Below are 24090 nucleotides of genomic sequence, written 5' to 3'. Positions count from 1 at the left end.
CTCAATAACTTCACTCCACAATTTTTTGCCCCATTCACCCTTCCAAATCCATCAGCACCCTGTCTGTTCCAGCAGTTTTATCCATCTTTCCTTTCCTCCTGATCAAGAGACCATTTTGCTGCTGTTGTGTCTGATGTCACTTCCCACTGATTTCTCAGCTGTGACAGCTGGAACTGACAGTACCGAATACTTTCCTGTCATAGCTGGGAGAAAAAGCAGCCAGAGAGGGCAAAGCAAACAAAGGTGGTATTAATCTCACTGAAGTGAGTCCCAGACCTGTGAACTTCATTAGACATTATTCATCCAGGGAACGTCCTTGCCTTGCTCGCAGTGAAACTGGCGTCTGTTTCAAGAATGGATTCTGGACTGTAGCAGGAAGTGACTCTGTTAACAACATGTTAACTTTTCACACCTGTTACGTATATAACCTAAAGTGGAAGAAATCTCAAAATCTACTTAGCCTGAGAAGAATGCAGAAGTGTTGGGCAATGGTAACAGAAGTTTACAGTCTGCACACTGATTGACAGCATTGTCACAATGAGAACACTACAAGTTTTTCAGTTGCATCGGTGTGAAGACTCTAAAAACAGAGATACCAATCTTAGTCTGTGTTAGGTAAAAGTAACAGAAATCCGTATGCTGAAATACTTCAAATCTCTCAATGTCTTCATCAGAGAAATATGGAAGAAACTAAGTTATTGACAATAAATAAATAAATAAATAAATTCCCTGAACATTCACCTATAAATAATAGAGGATACTTTGTCTTTCTGGTTGGATCAAGTTGACAAAGAACTACTGGTATTTCAGTCATCTTGATTTTTCATTTATGGGTTGGGAGACAGGAGGAGAATCTGTGCCAATTAGGCAGGGAGCAGAGGAGTAGAAGGGCCTATTGATCACTAGAATTTACCCTCTAAAAACACACAGTGAACATAAACTTGATAGAGTGAAAGCAAAGTCTGGCAAACCTGCTGTGCTTGGGCAAAGTTAAGCACTTGACTTAAATGGGTAAGAGCTATTCTTAAAATATAAGAACTGAGAGCATACATCTCCCTCTTTCTACCTCTCTGCCTAGGCTCTCAGCACCAGACCAGCCTTCTGACTGATCTGTGCTTGTCCTCACCTGCTCACCTTAAAGGTGTGCTGAGATGGCACCTGACCACTTCATGCCATCATGGCTGGATAGCCAGAGAGCCTTTCTACATGAGACATTTATTGTGTGCTTGTGATTGCTCACTCATGGTAGTTTGCAGGTGCTTTACATGATGTCATCTTCCTTCAGGGCCTCTCCCATTCTTTGCAACCATTATAGCAGAGGTTTTTCTAAAGAGAAAAAACTGGTATTTCCACAAATAGTGCCATGAAACCTTGGTGTATTTGTGCAATTCCACTATACCACAGTGCCACCTAGTGGTTGTGTAATGGAACATATAGAAAGGCAGAGAAAGAAAAACCCTGGGGGGAAAAACCACATGTAAATCTTAATCCCACAGAGAATCCGGAAGCAGAAGCCTCAGTAAAGTGGTGGGTTAAAAGTCTCATGTAGAAAAGCCATTAGATGTGATAAGACTACAAGGGCCCAAGGGCAGTTCTAATCCAATAGTCCCTCACAATGGTTAATGGTGAGAGCTTGCTTTGATAAGCACCCCTTTATCATAGTTATATATTTTATTTATTTTAAAGATTCATACCCTGCCTTTCCATCAAATGATTCTCAAGATGGCTTACAAGCAATGTTTGTAATAACAGGAAATGCTCCAAACACATATATACACATGCACACCCACACATAACTCAGCAGCCATTAGTTCTCTGGCTGATGGATGGTGCAAGAACATGCTTCCTTCACTTCTGCAGCCACAGAGCAACTGACAGTTGCAGCTGAGAAGTTCTTTCTGGCAGGGAGGTCAGAAGGAAGCTCCATGAAGCTCCTCTTTCACTGGCAGATGGAAGGGGCAAAAAGAGGCCTCAGGATGCTCACCTGGGGAGTCTCTTCTTAACTCTCCTTTTCCAGCTGCACTGAGTGCCAGTCCATTTCCAGGCCTGATAACTGCTGGTATTAACAGCTTGGGGCCAGGTTATCTGAAGGATCACCTTCTCCCATATGTGCCTGACTGGACCCTAAGATCATCTTCAGGGGTCTTTATCTGCAAGCCCCTTCCAAAGGAAGTGAGGCAGGTGGCTACCAGGAGGAGGGCCTTTTCTGCTGTGGCACCCTGGCTGTAGAATGAGCTCCCTAGAGAGGTTCGCCTGGTGCCTATGTTGTACTCCTTTCAGTGAAGGAGTGGTGCCAGGTGAAGACCCTTTTTATTTTCCCAGTATTTTAGCATTTTAGCTTCCTAGTCTTTTAGCTCTGGTGTTTTAAATCTGTATTTTAAACCTTGGCATTGCTGCTAGGTTTTATTCTGGTTGTACTGTTATATTGTGGTTTCAAGCTTTTGCATTTTTATGCTGCACTCTGTGAACTGCACTGAGAGCGTTCGCTATTGAGCGGTATAGAAATAAATGAATAAGTCCCTCCCTAACCATTCTGAACTTGCCAGCCCTGCCAAATGCATTTATTCACCAAATCAGTCAAATTACTGTAACAATCCACAGGAAATGCTATAGCATGAAGTAAATGAAAAAAAAGGTGCTCCCAGCTGATCATTATGGGATGCACCCAACATTTCCTACTCATCCCCTGAACAGCTGACTGTCTAATCTCATGCTGCACATTTTACCAGGAGCAGGGGGCAGGGCTGCCGCTCCAGAGGAATGCTCCGGGGAGGAGGAAGACGAGGCAGGGCTTGCCTTTTAGGGCTGCCTCAGTTCCCACGGACCCCTACATTCTGTTCTGTGTGGCCATTGCCATGTCTTACGCTCGATGCCCACAAGGGGGAGTGAAGCCAAGCTCTCACCCTTTCTGCAGCTATGTACAGGAAGGGCAGCTGTCTGATAAAATGGCAGAAATGAATTACTACAATGTTTGCCTGAATAAAAATGTTTTTAGTGTTCATCAAAACAAACAAATGAACTGGGAATAGTGGAAGAGTCTCAGATTTCCCAGGGAGAAAATTTCATAAATGCAGAGCTACGATTGGGAATACTCTGTGAGTCAAATGTCTGCTGAAGAAGGCCAGAGAGCAGGGACTCTGATGCCAATCCAAAGGCTCAGGCAGGTTCATATATGGATGAAGATGCTCCTTAAGATAACCTGGTCCTAAGACAACCAATGAAGGAAGACACCAACACGTTAATTCATTGGTAGAGAACCTAAGGCCCAGGGGCTAAATCCAGCCCCTCTGGGGTCCCAGTCCAGCTTCCCAAGATGACCAAACTTCCTTCCTTAGCGCTACCTCTTTCTCCCAACCACCCATCAATTGGTAACTTCTTGGCTTTTGTGCAGTTTTGTCCTCCATCCTAAAAGACTGAAATGCCTTCCCTAAGGCCCAGGGGCTAAATCCAGCCCCTCTGGGGTCCCAGTCCAGCTTCCCAAGATGACCACACTTCCTTCCTTAGCGCTACCTCTTTCTCCCAACCACCCATCAATTGGTAACTTCTTGGCTTTTGTGCAGTTTTTTCCTCCATCCTAAAAGACTGAAATGCCTTCCCTAAGGCTTAGTTACTGCCACTAAGAGGTTTAGGCTACAATTTGCTGAGGTGTGTGTGCGTGCGTGCGTGTGCGTGTATTTTGCTACACCCCTTTTCCTTTTGGCCCTGTCCCCTTTGCCTTCAGCCACTGGAATGGTGTCCCCAAGAGCTTCTCTGAAATTGTATTTGGCCCTCAGACTGTAAGAGGTTTCCCACCCCTGCTTTAAATTGAGCTCAGAAATAAATTGGTAACCTATTCAGTTGGTGCAGGATGGGATATACTCTGACCATCTTACTCCTACCAGTATTGGTGGCTGAAATTTGTACCAATTGTACTTTAAAGGCAGCCCACTTTGAAAGGATTGAAGTGGTCCAGTTTGGATGTAATGAGTTCATTGGTAACTGAGGCCAGCTTGTCTAGGTAGGGCTGCAGTTACCAACCAACCCAAGCTGGTAAACAACACTTCTACCCATCAACATCGCCTGCCCACTCCAGAGACAATGCTAGGTCCAGGAGCACTTCCAATCTGTATTCTTGATCCTTCAGGGGAAGTGCAAGTTTGAAGTTACACAACCCCATATAAAACAGGTTGCACACCTCCACCCAGACCAGCACCTCCATCTTGGCTGTATAAAATTCACTTTCTTTGTCCTCATTCTAAGGGTGTACTAGGGACTGTTGACAAGAAGAAGGTGTGTATTGAACAAATATGAAGTATTCAGTTTGTTTTACTTGAACAATGTGTCTATTACTTTACCTACTGCTTTAACATCTATTTATCTATACATCCACATGCAGACAGAGAGAGAGAGAGAGAGAGAGAGAGATAACCTAACAATGCTTTTCTCTCACTTTTTTGTAGCACTTATGATGGCCTGTATATTTAAGATCCCATTTAAAAGTTTTTAAACAGTGGCATCGTGGGAGCAACATTAGAAAGCTAATGCTCATAAACAGACATTTTTCCACACCTCAGATTGGCTGTGGGATTTCCCCACTATTTTCCTTGTGGGATATGTTGGGAGGTTACCAATAATGTGAGGCTGATCACAAATATAAATGGCGTTTTGTTTGTTTGTTTTTAAAGCCAACTGCACCATGGATTGGTCATGAAGCAGAATGTAGTATGACAAGTTAAATCTATTAAGAACTCAAGCATCACAACTATGGCTTGAAATAACAGACCAGATAAATGAAATATAGCGTTCTCAAATAGGAGCTTTTGTCAGATGTTTGCAATGCAGGGAGGACTATTATGGATTAGGAGAGAATATGTGGAGTGGAAGTAAGAGACAGTGATGGTGATCAGGCTTTTGTTCTCCCAAAAAGGAAAGTGGATTTTTTTTTCTTCCCATTCATCTCTATTGCTACTTGACAGGGAGAAACTGCTGCTTTTTTGTTAGAACCTTCTCCTTCATATAACAGATCTCTTCATGCAAGTTCTCCCTGTCCCTTCCCTGGCCATTTTTCCTGGAATCTAAAGGCTGATAATTGTCTATTGTTAGATGAAATTGTAGCATGTGTTTACCAGATATTAAAAACATTTTACAATTCGGTGAGAAAGTTTTGGAAGAGAGCCCGATTTTTGATATCATCATCAGTTTCCTTTTAGTCTGCCCAATTTACATTTTACACAGAGCAGAAAATGAATAAAAACTCAGGGACATATATCCTTGTTCCCCAGGGAATAATCTGTCTCTTCCTTTTCTTTTCTTTCCTATATTATGGGAAAACTTGTTTTTCAAGCACTTTTTTGTCCTGACATATATACAGCCTAGTGTCTCAGTGCCTCTAAACTGTAATCTCACTTGGCATGCAGCAAACACTGCTCTCCATGAGTGCCATATTATTTAAGATGCACTATTCATGAGCTATACAGAATGCAGACATAGGGTGGCCTCTGTAATGAAGGCATTACATTTTCTGGTCCTGGATCTATTGGAATGAATGGGATTTCTCTGAGGTCTTGCACAACTCTTGTTCAATTCTATGAGATTCATGCTGAAAGACATATTAGTGGGTTGTCCCCAAAGTAAAATAGTGAAGGGGGAAGGCAAGGTCTGAAAAGCGGTGGGGCAAAGAAGGAGCCAGAGGAAGTTCTACTGATGCGAGGATAGCGTTCTCCTAATTAGGAGATTTTGTAATAGAAACATAGCATTCTGGGTTGCTGCAGGCATTTGTAATGTGACTGGTATATTGCATCCACTCTTCCCTCACACCTTGGCCTCTGGCAACCAGAGATGGGAACTTGATTTGTTCCCATCAAGTGGAGTAACATAGCCCATTAGGACCTCCAATTAATGTTCACTGAATGTCTCTGCCCTCCTGTTGCTGGAGGAAGGATGAAAACCAAAAAGGGCCTTCAATTAACAGCTACTGAGACCTTTCCACAAGCTGTATGATGAGATTGTGATATCATGGGATTTTAGCAAGTGGAATGCACGGCCAGATCAGAGGTCCGACTTCTCTGCTGTGCCACCACGACTGAATCCAAGTTCATTGGAACTTGATCTATGAGGTCAAATTGTTGTTCAGTCATTCAGTCATGACCGACTCTTCGTGACCCCATGGACCATAGCACGCCAGGCCTTCCTGTCCTGCGCTCTCCCCCGGAGTGTGCTCAAGTTCATATTCATTGCATCATCGGTGATGCTATCTAGCCACCTCATCCCCTGTCGTCCCCTTCTCCTTTTGCCTTCAGTCTTTCCCAGCATGAGGGTCTTTTCCAGAGAGTTTTCTCTTCGCATTAGGTGGCCAAAATATTGGAGCTTCAGCTTCAGTATCTGTCCTTCCCATGAGCACTCAGGGTTGATTTCCTTTAGGATTGATTGGACCTCCTTGCAGTCCAGGGGACTCGTAAGAGTCTTCTGCAGCACCACAATTCGAAAGCATCAATTCTTCGGCGCTCAGCCTTCCTTATAGTCCAGCTCTCACAGCCATACATTACTAGTGGGAAAACCATAGCTTTGATTAGATGGACCTTTGTCGGCAAGGTGATGTCTCTGCTTCTTACTATGCTGTCTAGGTTTGCCATAGCTTTCCTCCCAAGGAACAAGCGTCTTTTAATTTCATGGCTACAGTCACCGTCTGCAGTGATCTTGGAGCCCAAGAAAGTAAAATCTGTCACTGCTTCCATTTCTTCCCCTTCTATATGCCAGGAAGTGATGGGGCCAGATGCCATGATCTTAGTTTTTTTAATGTTGGGTTTCAAACCAGCTTTTGCACTCTCCACTTTCACCCTCAACAAGAGGCTCTTTAGATCCTCTTCACTTTCTGCCATTAGGGTGGTATCGTCTGCATATCGGAGGTTGTTGATAATTCTCCCAGCAATCTTAATTCCGACCTGTGATTCATCCAACTCGGCGTTTCTCATGATGTACTCTGCATATAAGTTAAATAAGCAGGGTGACAATATGCAGCCTTGTCGTACTCCTTTCCCAATTTTGAACCACTCGGCTGTTCAAATTGCATCTCTACAATTCTATGATTTAACATACACTGTGAGATTTTTCATGCACTCTGGATCCACCCTGCTCTTGGAATTTCAAACAAGGGAACATATGGGACAGGAAATGAAACATAAAATGTGAATTTGGCAGTACAGGCTCCACAGTTATTTTTCTAAACACTACAACAGCTTTCTCTAATGTGGTACCCTCCAGATGTTTTGGACTACAACTCCCATCAGCCCCAGCCAGCATAGGCTGCACTATGACTTGGATCCTAAGATAAGTAAATGGAAGTTTATAGAAGGAAAGTTCCCCATCTTCTTCCCTCCCCCGCTACATCCACCTGAGCTCCTTGTAAAGCCTCTTCGGAGGGTTGGGGGGAGGGGCTCTGCCTGGTTTCAGATGATACTCCCCTCCCCCCATAGCACCCAGTATGTCCTCTGCATTGTTCAGGAGGGGTCCTTTGTGAGAGGCTTTTCAGGATGTACAGGTAGATGCTAGGAGGAGGAGAGGATGGGAAACTTCTGTGAAGTTCCTCCAGTCCACTTATATATGTCATATACTGTTATTATGTCCACTTTTCTGCTTTAATTGCCAATTCCTCCAAACTCCAACACTTCAACAGTTTAAAGATTCATTAGTGTAAAAAGTAGTCTTGGAAAATCTAAGTGCTTAAAATGTACCAAGAAATCAGTCACGCTACACAGAAGTGATCAATATGTTTCACTGGCTACCTGGGTGTTTATTTATTATTTCCTGATAGTGATAAAGCCTACAGATTTCTCTCTAGAGGGGACACAGTAATTTAAAATGTACCGAGATTAACATTCCAGCAATTAGTTTTCCTGTGGTGTCCCCTTAGGTTTCTTTACAATCATCATTAAACATGTTCAGGTAAAAGTAACTTCAATCAATGGTCTTCTCTGAAATGCCTCTCTTTCCCTAAATACAGCGGTGATCTTTTTTTTCAGTGCATCACTGGAAGAAACATTAACAATCTCAGATATGCAGATAATACCACTTTGATGGCTGAAAGCGAGGAGGAGCTGAGGTGAAAGACGAAAGTGCAAAAGCTGGGTTGCAGTTCAACCTCAAAAAAACCAAGATTATGGCAACCAGCTTGATTGATAACTGGCAAATAGAAGGAGAAAACGTGGAGACAGTGACAGACTTTGTCTTTCTAGGTGCAAAGATTTGCAGACGCTGACTGCAGCCCAGAAATCAGAAGACGTTTACTTCTTGGGAGGACAGCAATGGCAAATCTTGATAAAACAGTAAAGAGCAGAGACATCACACTGACAACAAAGGTCCGCATAGTTAAAGCAATGGTATTCCCTGTAGTAACCTATGGCTGTGAATTCTGAGAGTGCCTTGGACTGCAAGAAGATCAAACCAGTCCATAATCCAGAAAATAAGGCCAGACTGCTCACTTGGAGGAATGATATTCAAGGCAAAACTGAAGTACTTTGGCCACATAATGAGAAGACAGGACACCCTGGAGAAGATGCTGATGCTAGGGAAAGTGGAAGGCAAAAGGAAGAGGGGCCGACCAAGGGCAAAGTGGATGGATGATATTCTGGAGGTGACGGCCCCGACCTTGAGGGAGCTGGGGGTGGCGACGGCCGACAGGAAGCTCTGGCGTGGGCTGGTCCATGAAGTCATGAAGAGTCGGAAGCGACTGACCAAATAAACAACAACAATCCTTGCCTTAAATATATGTTTCTCACACTCATAAATTAAAAAAGATCCGCTACCCTTCTAATTTCACCCAAATCTCTGGCATGAGTCGGGTACCCCAAGAAGGCAAAAACTGCTGGATCAGCCAAAGGTCCATCTACTTTAACAGTGGTCAGTCAGACATACTGGCAAGAATGACACAATCGAGATTAGGGATGGGAAAACATTTGTTTGATTCACATTTTAATGCAGATTTACCTAATTTTGTATTTTTGAACCAATATACAAACTGAAATTCAGTTATCCTTCTAAATTCCCGCTTCTCTGAATTTTGCAATGGAGTTATCCAATACAAAAAAAAGTGTACATAAATATACATATCGGGGGAAAGTGCACACACACAAATGTATATATTTATAACATTCAAAAATGCATTATATTTGGAAACTTGTTTGCAGAAATGTGCATATTGGGCAATTGTGTAAAAAAATGAATGTATTAGGAGTCATGCACGAGTACAAATTTTCATGAGAACTTAAAAAAAAAAACACAGCTCAGAGTTTGGGATCAACCAAATTTACGGATAGGAAAATGAGAAATGGAGAGAAACCAAAACTGACTGATTTGTCCAGCCCTAATGGAGATATCCATCTCTTGCTGTTTATTATCATTATCAATACTTATCTTGTGTAATCCTTTTTTAAAAGCTAAGAGCCAGTGCATGGAAGATGCTCTAGCCATATGAGGGCTGTCCTAATGTGGTGCACTATGTAGCAGTTTTCCCAAGTGGAGAGACTAATTTTCTCCACAGCAACATAAATGGTCTGTAGTACCATGGATATAATTGTGTGGTGAACACAGACAACTATCCTACAGCACAATTGGAACTGGCCTCCATAGGGCAACTTTCATGTAGGCACAGCCTTTCCCAAACTCCAGATTTTTTTGGACTCCAGCTACTATCATCCCCATCCGGCATGGCTAATCCTCAGGGTTGATGGGGCTTGTAGGCTAACAACATCTGGGGATCCAAGCTTGGGAAATGCTGATGTAATGCACAAGCTCCTAGATGGCTTTTACAAATGCACTGGACAAATTTCCAACAGATCATTTTGAAATTAAGGGCACAATCCCATCGTGATAGTAGGCAGCCTCCAAACTCAGAGGCTATTAACTATCCTATTAACTTACCTAGGGAGGTGGTGGGCTCTCCCACACTGGAGGTGTTCAAGACGAGGCTGGGCAGCCATCTGTCAGGGATGCTGTGCCTTGGATTCCTGCATTGAGCAGGGGGTTGGACTCGATGGTCTTGTAGGCCCCTTTTAACCCTGCTATTCTATGATTCTATCCTATACAGGGTGGATGGAACACAGAGGGGATCCTCTCCTCTGTGCTCCAACTGCCCTGCATTTGCAGGTAGGCATGGTGCGGGCACCCAATTGTGTCCGGGAATCCAGTGGAACCACCCCTGTCCACACCCCTGAGGCCTGCTCGCTGAGCCCCTGCTCGCCCCCTGCCTGCACTCCACGAACAGCCTGCACTCACCCTGGCAGCCTCATCAAGGCTCGCAGTCACCATTTTTTTGAGAAATAAAATGGCAAATCACAAAAATGCCCATTTTTGCTTATGTGCATATTCGCATCTGCAAAAGTGCACATTTCCGCAAATGTGCATATGTGCGTATGCGCAAAAATGTGCATTATCCCACATACACAAATATGCACATTTGCAAAATGCACATTTTCACGCATAAGCAAATATGCGCTTTTTGAGATTGTGATTTTATTTCTCAAAAAATGGCAATGGTAGAGCTCGTCGAGGCTGCCGGGGTGAGTGTGGGCTACTTGCCGAGTGCGGGAGGGGCTCAAGTGTGGTCTGAGGACTCGTGAGCAGGGGCAGGGGCCGGGTGCCTGGAGAACCTGGGTGGGCGTGGGTTTGCACATCCCTATTTGTGGCTAGACATGTGTTTTCACACATCTAGCCACAGCTTTGGAGAGGGGGAGAGAAGGGGCACAGAGACCTGATAGGAAGCTTTATAAAGCAGTTTCCATGGTTTCCTCCCCTCCCCACCCCCGGGACCACCCCTTTTCACCTTCTCCGTGCTCCATTCACGAGCGCAGTTATGGCAGCAGCATGGAAAGAAATGCACGGGCTATGAGGGGGAGGGGCAGGGAGCGCAGTTTCTGGAGACTGAGATTGGATGACAGTGCCTAGTAGCATCGGATTGCTCTCAAAATGAGTGTTAACAGTGAAAGATATGAATAGTTCTATGCAGGCTGTCATCATGTTCTGCAGCATCTCCACTGAAATATAGAAGTTCCCCATGTTACAAGTGAAAACCCTTCCATTAAAATATTTAATTCTGACATTTTCAGTTTCAGTTTCCGCTTAAGGAAGCTCCATGGACTAAACCCTCTCTCATTTGGATTGCCAGTACCTTCAGGTTGTCTGCCGCTGGCTCATCTGTTCATTTGTTTTTCTCTTTTTATTAGGGGTTGTTCTTTTATTCCCCACTGCTATTTAGTTTATTTCTTTCATTTATTTTAAGCTGTGTCCCAAAACATAATGTTTAGTGAGGTGTGTTAAGAAACTGACTGATGGATGCACTCAGAGCTCATGTTTTATGGCCTTGTTTGTACACTAGTTTATGGACAAATTAAAAGAAAAATGCATTCTAGCAGTTGTGCATATTGCCGAACCTCCACTAAAGAACATAAATGAAAAACAAGATAGCAAAAGAAAATATCTACATTTCTTTTTCATGGTTCATTCTCAGAAAAAGGAGAAAGAAAGAAAGAAAGAAAGAAAGCGAGCGAGCGAGCGAGCGAGCGACCAAGAAGAAAGATCCACATTTGCTGGCTGCCCAGGTGTAAAATCTAGTGCAGTGAGGCAAAAACTCTTCAAGCCCAAGGGCCAAATTCCACTTTGGGAAAACTCTCTGGGGCCCCATTCCAGTGGTGGTCAGGGCCAAAGGCAAAAGGGGCAGAGCCAACGCTGCCAACAATACCAACACATTTCAGCTTAAAGCTCTTACTGCCAGGAGTTGGGCCAAGAGGCGGTTTTAGGACATGAAGATGGTGGGCAGTCTGATGCTTTCACCTGTAGCATGCTCAGCCACCAAGAGAAACAAAGGGAAAAAAGGAACTCCTGTCACTTCTGCTTGGTAAGCTGTGTGTGTGTGTGTGCATGCGTGTGTGTGTGTGTGTTCGTGTGTGTGGCTACTTAGAGCAGTGTGGGCTGTGGAGTGCAAAGGGAGGGGGGCTAGAAAGGGCAGTCGTAGACCATGTGTGGGTGCAGAACCTCAGGCCTCTGTCCAAGTCCAACTTACCTGGGCTCCAACCATCCCTCTGAGATTCCCCAGATAACCACACCCTCTTCCCATGGCCCCACCCATTTCCCCCTTACTGATTGGTGGTTTCCCAGGTTCTGCGTGGTTCTGCTCATTCCGAAAGGCAGAGATGCCTCTCCCAAAGCTTAGCGATTGGCAGGAAGAGCTTGAAGCTAAACTATGCTGGTAGTGTGGTAGAGAGCCACTGTGGTGTAGTGGCAAGTGTTGGACTGGGAGTCGGGATATCCAGGTTCTAGAACTTCTAGTCCCCACTTGGCCATGAAGCTCACTGAGTGACTTTGGGCTAGTCACAGACTCTCAGCCTAACCTACCTCACAGGGTTGTTGTTGTAAGGATAAAATGGAGAGGAGGAGGATTGTGTACACTACCTTGAGTTCCTTACGAGGAAAAAAGGAAGGATATAAATGTTAATAATAATAATAATAGTAATAGTAATAGTTGGGGTATTCTGGCCCCGCCCCCTTTGCTTTTGTACCACCTTTGCCTTGGGCCCCACCCACCACTGGAATGCAGCCCTTGAGATCTGCTCCAGAACTGAATTCAGCCCTCGCGCTGACAGAGCCTCCTCCTTCTATGCCACAGACTTACACCCATCTGACATTTCTGCAATGTCTGGGAACTATATTTCTGCAATGGTGCATAGGGTTCCCTAACAGAATTCTCGGTGTCTTCATCCAGTTATGGTTGGAACCATGACAGTGAAGCTGGCATAGAACATATAATGAAAATATGCTCAAAGTCTTAATAGCCACTTTCAGTAGTTGGAGAGTGGGGGTCGGGTAGGACTCTGAATGTGCATTGGGTAGGGCAGCGGTAGGCAACCTTTTCTGGGCCCGTGGGCACACTTGCTATTTTGTTCCAGACCTGAGGGCACATTTGTCCCATGGTCATTTGGGCCTGTGCCCAAATGACTGCAGGCCCAAATGACTCTCTGGTAGACTCTCTCTTTCCATCTTTTGGAATGGGGAAAACAGCACAAAAGCTGGGAAACCACCAAATGATTGGAGGTGCAGGGGAAGGAGTGGGGCCAGGGGAATGAGGCATGGCTTTTTGGGGCACCCTGGAGGGCCAGAATTAGCACCTAGGCCTGAGGTTTTGTACCCCCTTTCTAGTGGAAAGGAGCACAACTTCCCAGCAGGTTCGGACTGCCATTCAAAATCAGTGATGGACAGGCTATTTGGCTCAAATCCCAAATGCAATTTAAAAGATCGAGTAATTTTGAAAATGAAATCAGATTAAGTTAGAACTGCTTGAAGCTTCTAGGCCATGCTGTGTGCCTACTGAGGGTGTGATGATGCCCGGAGACTCTCGCACTCTGCCTGACAGGGAAAGGACCCTTCCCACTCTCCCCACACTACACTTCACTTAACAGCACCGCTTCCAAATGGAAAAGCACCCACGGTCTTGGGCTCAGATATTCCCAGGTATATATGGTGAATCCAGAGTAGCTGAGACTCATGGGAGCTGTATTCTCCATTGATACTAGTTGTTCTGGATGTACCGCATATGTGTGGGAGCATCCAGAACTTCACCTAAATCTGATGTGCTGACCTCTCACTGCATAATTTGGACAACTACATACATTACATAAGAACGTAAGAAGAGCCATGCTGGATCAGACCAAGGTCCATCTACTCCAGCATTCTGATCACACAGTGGCCAACCAGATGTTGACCAGGAACCCACAAGCAGGACATGAGTGCAACAGCACCCTCCTGCCCATATTCTCCAGCAACTGGTGTACTTAAACTTACTGCCTCTGGTACTGGTAGTAGCACATAGCCATCAGGACTAGTGGCCACTGATAACCTTCTCCTCCAGGTTATCTAACCCCTTTTTAAAGCCATCCAAATTGGTGGTCATCACTACATCTCATGGAAGTGAATTCCATAGTTTAACAATGTGCTGTGTGAAAAAGTACGTCCTTTTATCTGTTCTAAACCTCCCACCATTCAGCTTCGTGGGATGACCCTGGGTTCTAGTATTATGAAAGAAGGAGAACTATGTCTCCCTACCCACATTCTCCACACCATGCATAATTGTGTACACCTCTATCATTCATTGCCCTGATTTAAAAGACTGATACACTGTACTTGCATCTGTTTAAACCTGCCATATTTTGTGCAGTCAGATGCACATTTAAAAGAATATTATCTCTCCATCACACCTAATGCTTTGTTTACACTATTGCACTGACAGTACAACCTTATACATGCCAAATAAGGTGTAACTCCTATTTGAGTTAAATGGAGCTTATTCCCAGGTAAGTGGTAAAGGATTGAAAGCGAAGTTACTTATGTTGTGGTTCCGCAGACTGTATATGGTGCTGGTTATATTGTTCAAATAGTTGTCACCTTTGCAGCTAAGAAGTTGCAGAACTTTCCCCAGCCTAACAGCTATACATGTTACAATTTTAATAGAAACATGGAACTTGACATTGAAAAGGTAATGATGAGAAGCAGTTCTAATGGGCAACAATTACTGATCACATTAGAGCTACTCAAATTAGCAGTTTCCACTGTACTTGCATAACTGCTCTTACATTTTCTTTTCTTGCATAACTTTCTCTCTGACGAATACTGGTTTACATAGGTGAACAATGCCTCTGTCACCTCTGATTTAGAAATTCATTAATTTTTAAGGGTCCTGTTCCCATTCAAATGCCTGATGGATTCACAATGTTTCCCCTTCCATCACCATCACTGAGAGCTATCCAACAAGGACACCCTGATTTGTGGTCTGACAGAAGGGGCGCCCATGCTACATGCTATAGAGCTTTGGACAATGCTTAACATGGAGAACTAGTTTCCCATTTAAATAGCCGATCAAGACACAAGCTTGGGAATTGCTAATGCATCTTCCTGTGGACTGAGTTTGGTATGGAACGCCACTGCAGAGGCACCAACTTTCAGAACTGGGAAGGGAAACGGAGGGCCAATGGAATGAATATTTCTGCTTTAACCTGAAAGAAATTCATCTGCTAGGTGTCAAGGCCAGGCCAGAACCCAGATCTAGACCACCTAGAGGTTGCGTTCTTCAGCTCAGGCTGCCTGAGAAGCTGGGCGGGAAGTTCCGCGGAAGGTCTTGCCCCCTCTGTTCAGAAAGTATTGCTCCCTCTGACCAGACAAAGACAGAAGACGCATCTGCCAATTGCACTCGCCCTCTTCATGCATTCAGCCAATCAAGTGTGGCGGGCACATGGGGACACACATGCTGCCCTCTCCACCTTCAGCCTTCCCATGTTGATGGGGATGATCTGAAGAGCAAACTGCAGCCATGTTCAGCTGAATGCAGTTACAGTCCTCCATGGGATGAGGAGGAACCCCTTTCAATCGGTCTGAAGCGGGCCAGTGACAGAAGCCAAAGTTGCAGGTGGCCATGAAGATATTGCACCCATGTGCTTTGGGAGCAACCGCTTGAGCAATGGGGCTTCTGCACTTCTAAAAATAACCTGAAACAAGTCGAAACACTCATTTCTGGAATGGGGCAGAACTCCACTGGCCTGTCCTGAACCGGAAATGAGCATTTCCGCTTGTTTCTGGGATTCTCTTTAGAAGTGTGAAAGCCCCTTTTGCACAAACGGTTGCTCCTGCAAGTGCAACAGAACCAGCCAAGGTGGAGTGGCCCATTTTATTTCTCTGATTTTGTTTCAATTACCCCATGGTTTTTTAGATTTTCCTTATTGAAAAATTATTTCCAAGTTCTGATTTGTTTTCTGCCTTGAAGTGAAAGGTCACCATTTTGTAAAGCATTCCTGAACCAAACTGTTCTACTTCTGCCAAAGAGACTTAAAAAAGAAGAAGAAAAGAATACATCTCACTTCTACATCTCATTTCTGCTCCCTGTTGAGAGCCACAAAGCCTGTTTTATTTCAGCTTATACATTGATCCTTCAGTTCTTCCCATCAATCTTGCCCCACACATAGAAGATTCAACAACCTACATTTGGGAGCTGAAAGTACTGTTTCAAATCCATTGAGCTGTAGCACATCAGCTGTGCATACCGGTTATTTTGGCACCAGGTTTGCAGTGAAGGAAGCAAGAGGCAACTAATAAAAAGAGAGGTATGACTATGTACTCTGAATTATTTATTTAATTTATGTATAGATACATTTGCTTTTTGTTTCTCATAAGGGACCCAAGGTGGTTCACAACAACTGAAACTCAAAACTAATACAATAGAAATAATAAAACCACAAGAAAAACAAACACAACAAAAGCCATTTGCTTGTAGAGCATTTATTCTGAGTGGATTAGGGCGCAATTCTATGGCTGCTACTCAGCGACTAGATGGCCATACGATGGTCAGTTTCCAGGAACCAACCTTTCAGCCAGCGCTGCAAAGTCGGTTCCCAGAGAACTGACTTTCACCTCTTCCCCCACTGCCTCATAGGTAGCGTGGATTGGCCCCACACTCCGTGGTCAGAAGAGCAGTGCGGAGCAGGGAAAAAGGGGCATTCCCAGGGGTGGGCTGGGGCAGGGAAGTCAGAAGTGCCGGTACAACATTTCCTATGTGAGTCCAGCCACCCCTTCCCGTGCTCCAAGGTCCCGCAGTTAGACAGCCGAAATCGGCTGTCTAGCTGCAAAAGCAGGGTGGCGGGAGTGCGGAGGACATCTGTTCCTCATCACTCCTCCTTCCCTGCACTGGATAGGCGATCGCCCCCAGGATTGGAGGTGACCGTTGATCCAGATAGGATTACTCCCTCTGACCTTCATAGCCAGTTCTTCTCAATGGGACGTTATCTTGGAGACCCAGTCTTTTAGATTCTTTCCTTCCTCCTGACCCTTACGCCTTCCTTTTCACTCTTGTATTCTGCTACATTTGTAAAACTGTAAAATGAGCTGAAAATTTACGTGATAAGTATTTGGGTATTCATTTCACATTAAGCATCAGAAAACTTTATTTTGCTTGTTTAGGGGACAAAGACGTAGGGAAAGAAATAGATCTGATGTTTGGAGAGAAGTATCTGGAATGGTGTTATGTATTCTGGGGCAGGGTATGTGTGGCTACTGTGGGTTAATTATTGTTCTGAACCTTGGCAGCTCCTGTAGAGTTGGGAGTAGCAGCAGTGGGTGGACCTTCTGCTAAAATTCTGAAGTTCTATGTGTGATAAAGGACAGCTGTGTTTGAGGCCTGCTGAGTCTTAGAGTCATTCCCTCTACCTATACAACAAAGGGGGAACCTGTTTGCAGATGACACTTATTCTCCTCAAGTTAAAGCAACTCTGCTCATGCTTTCCTCCCATTGTGAATAGCAGGTGAGATTCTGTTTGGGACCACGGAGGGGCACAAGATTTCCCCACACACACACGCACACATTACAGTCCTTCTCTGGCTCTCCCTCACTCCATGCCAGCAATTTGTTAAAGACAAATCAACTGTACAAGAGTAAACTTTGTGGCAAATCTCACATCAGATCTATCCTTATATGTCTGAGTTTGCAGATGTGGTGCTGGAGGGAACGGTGTGAGAAAAAAAAGTTCTAAACCAAACTCAGCCAAAACTGTTGTTTAGGGATGCTTGAAGAATTAGATATTAGGAAATTCTGAAACAAATTGACCTAATCTGCATCTCCTGGACTAAATTGAACTTAGTTAACCACCAGCTTTCACATTTTCTGAATGTTTCAGAGCCTCGGAATGCATCAGTGGTGGTAGTAGGATCGGTTCCAGCTTCTTCCTTCTGATGAAGTGGACAAGGTGCTTTCATCTGTAAGACCGACCACCTGCTTACTTCATCCTTGCCCATCTTGGCTCATTATGGGCTGCAGAGAGAGACTGGGTGAGGGGATCAGGGCAGTAGTGAACGTCTCCCTTGAGGAGGGAGTGATGCCATCAGCCCTCAAGGAGGCAGTGATAAGACCACTCTTATCACTGAACAACTTTCGCCCAGTCTCGAATCTGTCATTTTGGGGCAACGTGATTGAGCGGGTGGTGGTGATGCAGTTGAAGGCACATTTGGAAGAAACCAATTATCTAGACCCATTTCAGTTGGGCTTCAGGCTTGGACATGGGACAGAAACGGCCTTGGTTGCCTTGGTGGATGATATGAGGAGGGCTCTGGATAGGGGTGAATGCTCCTTCCTTGTTCTCCTTGACCTCTCAGCAGCTTTTGATGCTGTTGACCATGGTATCCTCCTGGACAGCCTGGAGGGGCTGGGCATTGGAGACACCGTATTGCGGTGGTTCTGGTCCTTCCTCTCCAGCAGGTACCAGAGGGTAGCACTGGGAGAGGAGGTGTCAGACCCGTGGCCACTCATTTGTGGGGTGCCACAGGGTTCCATCCTCTCCCCGATGCTATTTAACATCTATGTGAAGCCACTGGGGGCTATCATCAGGAGGTTTGGGGTGTGGTGTCATCAATATGCGGATGACACGCAGCTCTACCTCACGTTCAAATCTTCACCAAGGTTGGCCATAGAATCCCTGTCCAAATGTCTGGAGACGGTGAGTGGCTGGATGGGGAGGAATAAGCTGAAGCTGAACCCTGACAAGACCGAGGTACTTTTGGTGGGAGACAAGAGGAAGCTGGGGGATGTTGACCTGGTGTTGAATGGGGTATAGCTACCCTTGAAAGACCAGGTCCGCAGCCTAGGGGTCATTTTGGACTCCCAGCTGTCCATGGAGACTCAGGTGTCAGCTGTGAGCCAGACAGCGCTGTATCAACTCCATCTGATACAGTGGCTGTGCCCCTTCCTTACCGACGATCTGCTCCCATTGGTAGTACATGCCCTGCTCTCCTCTTGTTTAGACTATTGTAATGCACTCTGTGTGGGGTTACCCTTGAAGATGGTTCAGAAGCTGCAGCTGATACAGAACGCAGCGGCTTGCCTGATTAAAGGCCGCTGCTGGCGAGATCACATCACTCCAGTGCTGAAGGAGTTGCACTGGTTACCAGTGGTTTTCCGGGCCAAATTCAAGGTGTTGGTTTTGACCTTTAAAACCCTATATGGTTCCAGACCAGCCTATCTTAAGGAGCGCCTCCAGCAACACCAGACAGGCCACTTAACAAGATCAGCCTCGGATGGCCTTGTCCCTGTCCCATCAGCCAGGACAGCTAGACTGGTGGGGATGAGGGAGAGGGCTTTTTCTGTGGTAGCCCCCACTCTGTGGAACTCCCTCCCTAGGGAACTCCACCATGCCCCCTCTTTAATGAGTTTCCGCCATGCATTAAAAACATGGTTGTTCAGGCAGGCATTTGGGGTGGGTTAGGGTATTTTAGAAAATGTTTTTATTGTAGAACTTTATTGTTTTAAACTGTTTGATTATATGCTTGTACATCGCCCAGAGTGGCTGGGTGACCAGCCAGGTGGGGGATTAATAAATAAATTAAATAAATAAATAGTGACCATCGACCAATACAATTAGTGGCCAATTCATAAGTTGATGTTAAATAACTTAGTGCTTTAAATATTAACCCAATGCCCACAATAACCTGCAAGGCTATATGCAAAGTTTCAGCATTTTACCTGTGGGACATGGAGGCCAGTTGCATGAAACATTTCCCTAAATGACTTCAAGTCCTTGGATGACAGAAGCATCATGTCACCAACAAAGAAAATGGTAGATACTCACCTTCTGATCCTGACTGTAGGCCAGAATCCAGTCCTCCTGCTTGGGGTGGAAGAGCATACTGTGGATGTAGAAGTTCAGCCGGTACTTTTGATATGTGGCCCCTTCATCAGAACTGATGAGTAGACTGCTCTCAATCTCAGGGTCAGTAAGCAACATGATCTGTATGGATAAAACAGATGAAGACTGGCATTTAGCCGGAGGGACAGCACAGAAGAAGTAAAGCCTCTAACTCCCTAGGAAAGAGTTTTTGTGACAGACTATTCTGTTTCAGCCTGCCCTAGAGCTGTGCAAAATAACCCTTGTGTAGCAAAGAAGTGGAAACAAAATAAAGGTCACCTTCCCAAGGGAAAGTGATGCATTAACCAGTGCAGGCTCTAGGTTTGGGAGGGCTCTTGGACAAGGACAAGACACCCTCAATGGGCCTACCTCACGCAGTCGGCATACTCCCTCGGTGCCGCTTTTGCCAGCTGTTCCTCCTCCTCTTCCTCACCATTTCTGCTTCCTTGCCAAGCAGAGAGCCACTGAGCAAGCAGGCAGTGGCAGCTACCACTACTCCTTTTCACCACTACTGTTTGTTTGTGTGTTTGCTTGCTTGCTTATTTGCTCACTCCCTCTCGGCCAGAGTGAAAAGTGGGTTAACAAGCAGGTTGCAGTGCTGAAGAGGAGGAGCAAGCTGAGGGGGCTCTTGTTAGTGGGCCTCTGATAAGGTGTGAGCCCTTGGCAGGTGCTTGGCCCTGCCAACCTTGGACACCAGCCCTGATATTAACTAAGCATACTGCATATCAGAACTTCTCTAAATACTTCTGTAAGCCATAAGGCACAGCTACCCGGGGCTGGTGTCAAAGGTAGGCATGTTCAGGGCACCTGCTGAGGGACCACACCCCAGAAGGTGCTCCCTGGACCCACTGCTCCCCTTCACCATTGCATTGCAAGCTGCTCATTCACCTGCTTCTTGCTCTGGCCCAGGCAATGGTGGTGGTGGTAAGGAGGAGCGATAGACGCCACTGCCTGCTTGCTCACAGGTTCTCTTCCTGTCAAGCAAGCAGGCAGTAGCAGTGATGGGAAAGAGGAGGAACAAGATCAGATGGTGAGAATGGTGGTGAGAAGGTAGACTGACTAAGGGAGGAGGCCACTGAGGGTGTCTTGCCCATGGCCCCTCAAAAACGTGGAGCTGGCACTGCAGCTACCCTTTGACCTTCACTGCATTCAGTCTTGATGCAGTACACTAGATTTTTGGAAGTGAAGGATGTAAGTTAGATGCGCCATATAACCATCTTAAGTTTGAGCAGAAGCCCAAGGGTTTTGCATTACATAAAATTGGTAACATTGACTTTTAAATTCTCGTTTTGGTTTCTCCAGAAGCCCGCTATTGTTTCATTAAGAAAATTCAGGCCTTTGACTGAGGGAAGTACAAGGCCACTGACAAAACAATACCTTGCAGTCACTAACCCAGTGTAACGAACTTGGAGAAAGAGCAACAAAGGAAGTGAGAAAGCAAAGAGGAACCATTGTCTTATGAACACAAGCAAAGAAAGGCGTATCCTAATGCCAAACACCTTGTTCAGAAGCCCATATTGAGGGGAAGAGTGAGAGCTGGAAGGTGACTTCCAGTGGCAAAAAGCATAAAGAATTTTCTGACTGATTTTGGACAGCTTAAATACATGCATGAAAGTGTTCTGGGCAATTTCATGGCAGCCCTGTGCCCATCCTCTGTGATTACTATGGATGGCTGCTTGTGCTTACATGCTGATTTAATTACTTGCTGAACTGCTTTCACCATATTCAACCACTTCACAAGTGTATATGCTCATGTTGTCTTCCAGCCCTATTCAGTCATTTTGTGTAGTTTCTACATGCAAGGAGAGGGAGTAAGGACAAGCATGCTAGCTCCGCCCCCTCCATTGTCATCACCCTTTACATGTGGAGGGTGACTGTGTACAGTAGGGAGCCTCATGTACTCATAAATGCTCTCCACATAATTTAGAACTGTAGAAAACCATATGGAGAGCCTGTCTTAAACCTGGGGCCAGATCCAGCCAGGACCCACACTAAACATATTTGAAGGTACCAATATGAGTGAAGTCCACTTGTGTGAAAGAATGATATAGATTATTGATTTTGAAAAATGGATGCAGAAAATAAAAGCAAAGGAAAGGATTATGCCCCTCAATTGGTGTTGCATAGGTTCCCTGGATGCAACAGGCAATGACCCAGGGAATGTTTTCCTGAGCAGGAGGTGACCGCCCCCTCTCAGGTGAGAACAGGTAGCAGGCTGCAGGCCCATCTGCTCAGGATTTTATAGGACTTGTCTCACTGAGTCGAAAACTGTCACAACACACACAACTCCCTCCCTTCAGCAAGGAGAAAATGGGCCTTAATTTCTTAGCAGGAAAGTAAGTTCTCACACCAAAGAAAGGGACATTCTTATCAACAAGAAAAGTACAAACTGTGCAACACAGCTACTCTGTGCTATCTAGTTTTTGTAGGGATGTACGAATCCCCCTACCTGGGGTACACGGGGGGCCCATGGGGGGGGAGGCAATCCTTTTCTGAGTCCCCCCTGGAATCCTTGCTGGCCGGCTCCACTTCGCAGTGAGTCCGCAGAGCCGCCAGCCAGCTCCATTCCGCAAGCAATACGGCTGCCATTGCCATGCCATATCACTGCTGATGAGAAACAGGAAGTGATCCGGATGCAAATGGCATCCGCTATGCCCGTTTCTTCTTGAGATAGGCTATGTAAATAGCTACATAAATACAGACGCGTAGCCAATCGCAAGAAGAAACAGGGATGCAAATGGTGTAGCGGATGCTGTATTGCTTGCAGAATGGAGCCGCCAGCGAGGAGGATTCAGCTCCGCGATGATCCGGCAGGAAGCAGAGATGAGTGGGATCGTTCCGCCATGGACACCGGAGTCCATGGCAGAATTCCCCACCATCCCTAATTTTGTTAATAGCAAAAACCACTGACCTTCACTGTGCAGCTATGAAAACCAACTCTAACCTGGTGCTGTCGCAGTCCTGTCCTGCTTGTGTGTTTCCCGCCAACAGTTGGTCAGCCACTGTGTGAACAGAATGCTGGACTAGATGGACCCTTGGTCTGACCCTGCATGGGTGTTCTTATGTAACTTGATAATAATTGCCAACTGCCAAAATAATTGCCAAAATAATTTGCATATATTGTCTGTATGCTTTTATGTAAATGGCTTTTAAACTTTGTATATTGTGTTTTAATGTTTTAACTTTTGTAAACCACCCAGAGAGCTTCGGCTATGGGGAGATACAGAAATGTAATAATAAAATTAAATAAATAAAGGGTCTTGGGGCGGAGGGCCGGGCATTGCATTCTCATGGTGGGCAGAGCCAAAGGCAAAGTGGAAGGGCCAAAATTCCTAAACTGCCAGCATATTTTAGCTTAAAACTCTTACTGCCAGCAACCATTTTAGAATGAGGAAAAACTGCAACAAAAAAAAAACCTGAGAAAACACAAGGCGGTCGATGGAAAGGGGGTGGGGCCAGGGAACTGGGTCATGGTCCTCTGGGAAACCCCAGAATACCACACTGGGGCCCCAGGGAGGCCAAATTTGATTCTCAGGCCTGAGGGTCTGCACCCCTGCTTAAAACAACTTAGTATGGCTTTTAAGTTGCAGAAAGGGTTCCATTCTCTCACACATGCTGCTTTTCATACAGATGTGTACTTAATTCTGAGACATCTGAGCCCTGTTCAGGCATTATTGATCTGTGTATAGTAAATGCATGCGGAGGGTGGGCACACTGACACCATTGCTATCACCCTCTACATATGGAGGGTGACTTTCTGAAGGGAGGGCTTTCTCTATTGGTGGAGACTCTCCATGTGATTTGGAACCATGATTTTCCAAAGTTCCAAATCATGTGGAAAGCTGCCACAGTCAGAGAAGGACCTCCCCTTCAGAAAGGCACCTTCAATATGTAGAGGGTGACAGAAATGGTGATGGGGGAGGGCAGGGCTAGCCCATTTCCCCACATTGCATGCTTACTGTAGACATATTGATAACCCCTGAATAAGGCTCCAGTTGGCCTTGGATTTGCTGGATGAAAGTACCTCACTCTCAGGTCTTGAAATACTGGAATCCACACAACATCTTCTTGCCTTCAGAGTAGTAACCCAACATTGCATTCCTTTTGTTTCTCCAGCAAAGCATTATAAATGTCCCTCAAATTTTACTGCTCACTCACAGAAGTGAGGCAGGCGTTAGACTAAAAGCAAGGTCGGACTACCTGAATCATGTACGTGAGGCAATAACTGCCCATATTTAAATGGAGAGAGGGCCAGATTTGGTCAGCAAGGCTGAGGGTAGACATGTAACAGGCACTTAGACTCTAGCTCTTACAGTGCCTTTCTGTCTTTCTTCTATGCTTCCCTTCCCTTTTCCTCTCTAGTTTGAACCTGGTTATTTTAGCCCATCTCATTACTTCATTCTGGTCT

The 24090-nt window shown here is 45.3% G+C and overlaps 1 protein-coding gene across 2 annotated transcripts in view; it reads right to left on the bottom strand.

The window, feature by feature from the left end:
* The window catches only part of SORCS1 (sortilin related VPS10 domain containing receptor 1), a 618971-nt gene that overhangs the window by 199999 nt on the left and 394882 nt on the right, over nucleotides 1-24090 (bottom strand). For both annotated transcript variants that reach the window (XM_084841982.1, XM_084841983.1), the window contains exon 4: nucleotides 19626-19784. In XM_084841982.1, the coding sequence (XP_084698108.1) occupies nucleotides 19626-19784 (159 nt within the window). The remainder of the gene's footprint in view (nucleotides 1-19625; nucleotides 19785-24090) is intronic.

The sequence above is a fragment of the Heloderma suspectum genome, chromosome 3 (assembly GCF_057233095.1).
Source record: "Heloderma suspectum isolate Gila_16-S chromosome 3, 16-S_ref, whole genome shotgun sequence".
Lineage (NCBI taxonomy): Eukaryota > Metazoa > Chordata > Lepidosauria > Squamata > Helodermatidae > Heloderma > Heloderma suspectum.
This window is presented reverse-complemented; position numbering and strand designations above follow the sequence as displayed.